This window comes from Capsicum annuum, chromosome 3 (genome assembly GCF_002878395.1).
Source record: "Capsicum annuum cultivar UCD-10X-F1 chromosome 3, UCD10Xv1.1, whole genome shotgun sequence".
In the NCBI taxonomy this organism is placed as follows: domain Eukaryota; kingdom Viridiplantae; phylum Streptophyta; class Magnoliopsida; order Solanales; family Solanaceae; genus Capsicum; species Capsicum annuum.
In genome coordinates this window covers 195115955-195118430 of record NC_061113.1, presented here as the reverse complement: position 1 = coordinate 195118430, position 2476 = coordinate 195115955, and the positions used below count along the sequence as shown (strand labels likewise).

The window sequence follows — 2476 nt, the reverse complement described above, 5'->3', positions numbered from 1 at the left end:
AAGTAAAAAGTATTATAATAGTTCAAAAATAAAAATGAACTTGAAACTTAATAAGTCCAAATAATATAGAACTATGTCCAAATTATATTGATCATATCACTATTAGTTCATATCCAAGTCAATTACTATTAATTAACTCTATTTGGTTTAAGCGTAGAGGGCAACACTGTAGCTGATGTCTTAGCGAAACATGGTGCGATCTTAAGCTCGGAAATCGATTTCCACGTAAATTATTTACCTCCTGAGTATGGATAAATTGCTTTTACCGTCCTTAGAGATCAGGGCAAAGAAACATTCAGGATGGAACTAGAACCCACCATGAGTTGTCTAATGGTGGTGATTGTGAAGCAGATTTTAAAGTGGACTTTTCATCTGTCCTCAACATCCTCATATGCCCTGTTGCAGCCAACTCTCAGATCCTTCAGTCAAGAAATTTTGATACATGAAGAAATTTTTGCCAAATGTTTCATGTATTACTCTTCTGGTTCTAACCACTTATTATTGTCTTTTGTGCAGTTCATCATTTCAAGGAGGTTTTGGTTTATGTCTTCGCCCTTTTTTATACATTGGTTGTTCTTTATTTAACAAGGTAGGCGTCATGTCAAATTTCCCACCAGCTCAAGGCGGCTGGTAAAAAATGGTAATGATATACATGTTCCTTAGCAAACAAATCTACAACTCTTCAAATGACAACAAAGAATACAACCACAGTGAATGCATATCAGTTTGCACCATCTATAGCCTAACAGTGTATATTATCTAATTTGGTAGGGACGTCGGGTATTAGATTTAGTTTTTAACATATATGTGATTATCTAATAGATATGAATAAATATAAGGTATACACATTTGAATTTTTGAAAATTCAAAGTTTTTAATCCAAAATTCATCCTAAGTCTGAAATTTTAAGCAAAATGTAAAAGTCCAAATAAAAGATTCCAATAAATAAATTTCCGTTTGGATTCGAATTGGCTCAAATTATGCCCATCCATACGTGCGACCCCACCGGTCCAACATGCACACAAGTGGCTAAGGTCCTACAAGGAGTGTCCTTCTCAGCACGCCAGAGGCACATACATGAATTAATGCGAAAGTTCGGAGGAAAATTAACCTTCTTTAGTATATTTAATTACTATTTGAACAGTATTATTATAAATCCACCCCCCTAGCCTAGCCCTCTTATCCACTTGAGACTTTTTCATATAAATTCAGAATCCTGCATCCTCAAATTCATCATCACTCGACTAACTTTATTAGTTTTTGATAGACCAAAGAGGAAAAAAGAGCCTTATTAGAGAAATAAAGGGAGATGGAAAGTGCTTATATCCGTAGCAATTTTCTCATAGGTTTTCTTATTTTAGTTGCCTTGACCACTTCTTCTAATTATTTGGCATCAGTTTCAGCAGCAAGGCCAGCTGTGGGAGAAACAAATACGGAGTTTATAAGAACATCTTGTAAGTCAACAAGTTATCCTAACCTTTGTTTCAGCTCATTATCAAGCCGTGCAAGTGCTATTGGAGTTTCCCCACAACTTCTAGCACATGAATCCCTCACCGTGAGCCTCGAAACAGCTCAATCAACATCTGCTATGATGTTGAAGTTGGCACACGGTCAAGGCATGACGCCAAGAGAGGTCGGCGCCATGCATGACTGTGTGGAGGAACTAAGTGACACAGTCGCCGGACTGAGGAAGTCATTGGGAGAAATGAAGCAACTGAGGGGCAAAGATTTTGATTTGAAAATAAATGATATTCAAACATGGGTGAGTGCTGCCTTGACGGACGAGGATACCTGCACTGAGGGGTTTGATGGAAAAGTGATGAATGGCAAAGTTAAGACAGTTGTGAGGGGAAAGATTCTTGAGGTTGCACATTTGACGAGCAATGCTTTGGCTTTGATCAACAGTCTTGCTTCCCTTCACGGCTAAAATAATCAAAAGGACAATTAGTTGCATACTATTTGCTGTGTTAATCTTCTGTTAGAAAAAGTGTACTTAATTCATGCCTAGTTGATTGCCGTAATAGATATAACATCTGTTTTTGATGAACTTCTTGAATGAAAATGTTCCATGTGTATTTGTTAAAAAAAGTCACTCCAATTTAATGATGATACACGGTAAGTACTATCTCTGAACATCTATTACTCCCTATTTTCTCTAAGTGATACATATATAATTACTCCCTAATTTATTGGTAATGAATGTAAGAAAATAAGAAAAGATTTTAAATTTTGTTAAACAGAGTAAAAAGAAAAGAAAAATATTTAAATTAAAACAGAGGCAGTACTATTTGAAAGCCGGTAAGTAATTTTTTGTAATCTCTAAAAACAGCAAATTTTATTTCAAAACATTAGAAAAACTTATATGTGAATCTCATACCAACAATTAATAAATTTAATGTTCACTCAGAACTATGAGGAGTGAGTAGTAAATGAGGGAGAGAGCGATATCAAATGGGAAAAGGAGAGCTAAAAGTGA

General features: G+C 35.4%; 1 protein-coding gene across 1 annotated transcript; it reads left to right on the top strand.

Moving 5' to 3' along the window:
* The first annotated feature begins 1235 nt into the window (after positions 1 to 1235).
* LOC107866215 (21 kDa protein-like) lies at positions 1236 to 2126 on the top strand. Its single transcript, NM_001324916.1, is given in 1 exon segment — positions 1236 to 2126. A coding segment is annotated over 1 exon segment (618 nt). The 5' UTR covers positions 1236 to 1309; the 3' UTR covers positions 1928 to 2126.
* The last annotated feature ends 350 nt before the right edge of the window (positions 2127 to 2476 follow it).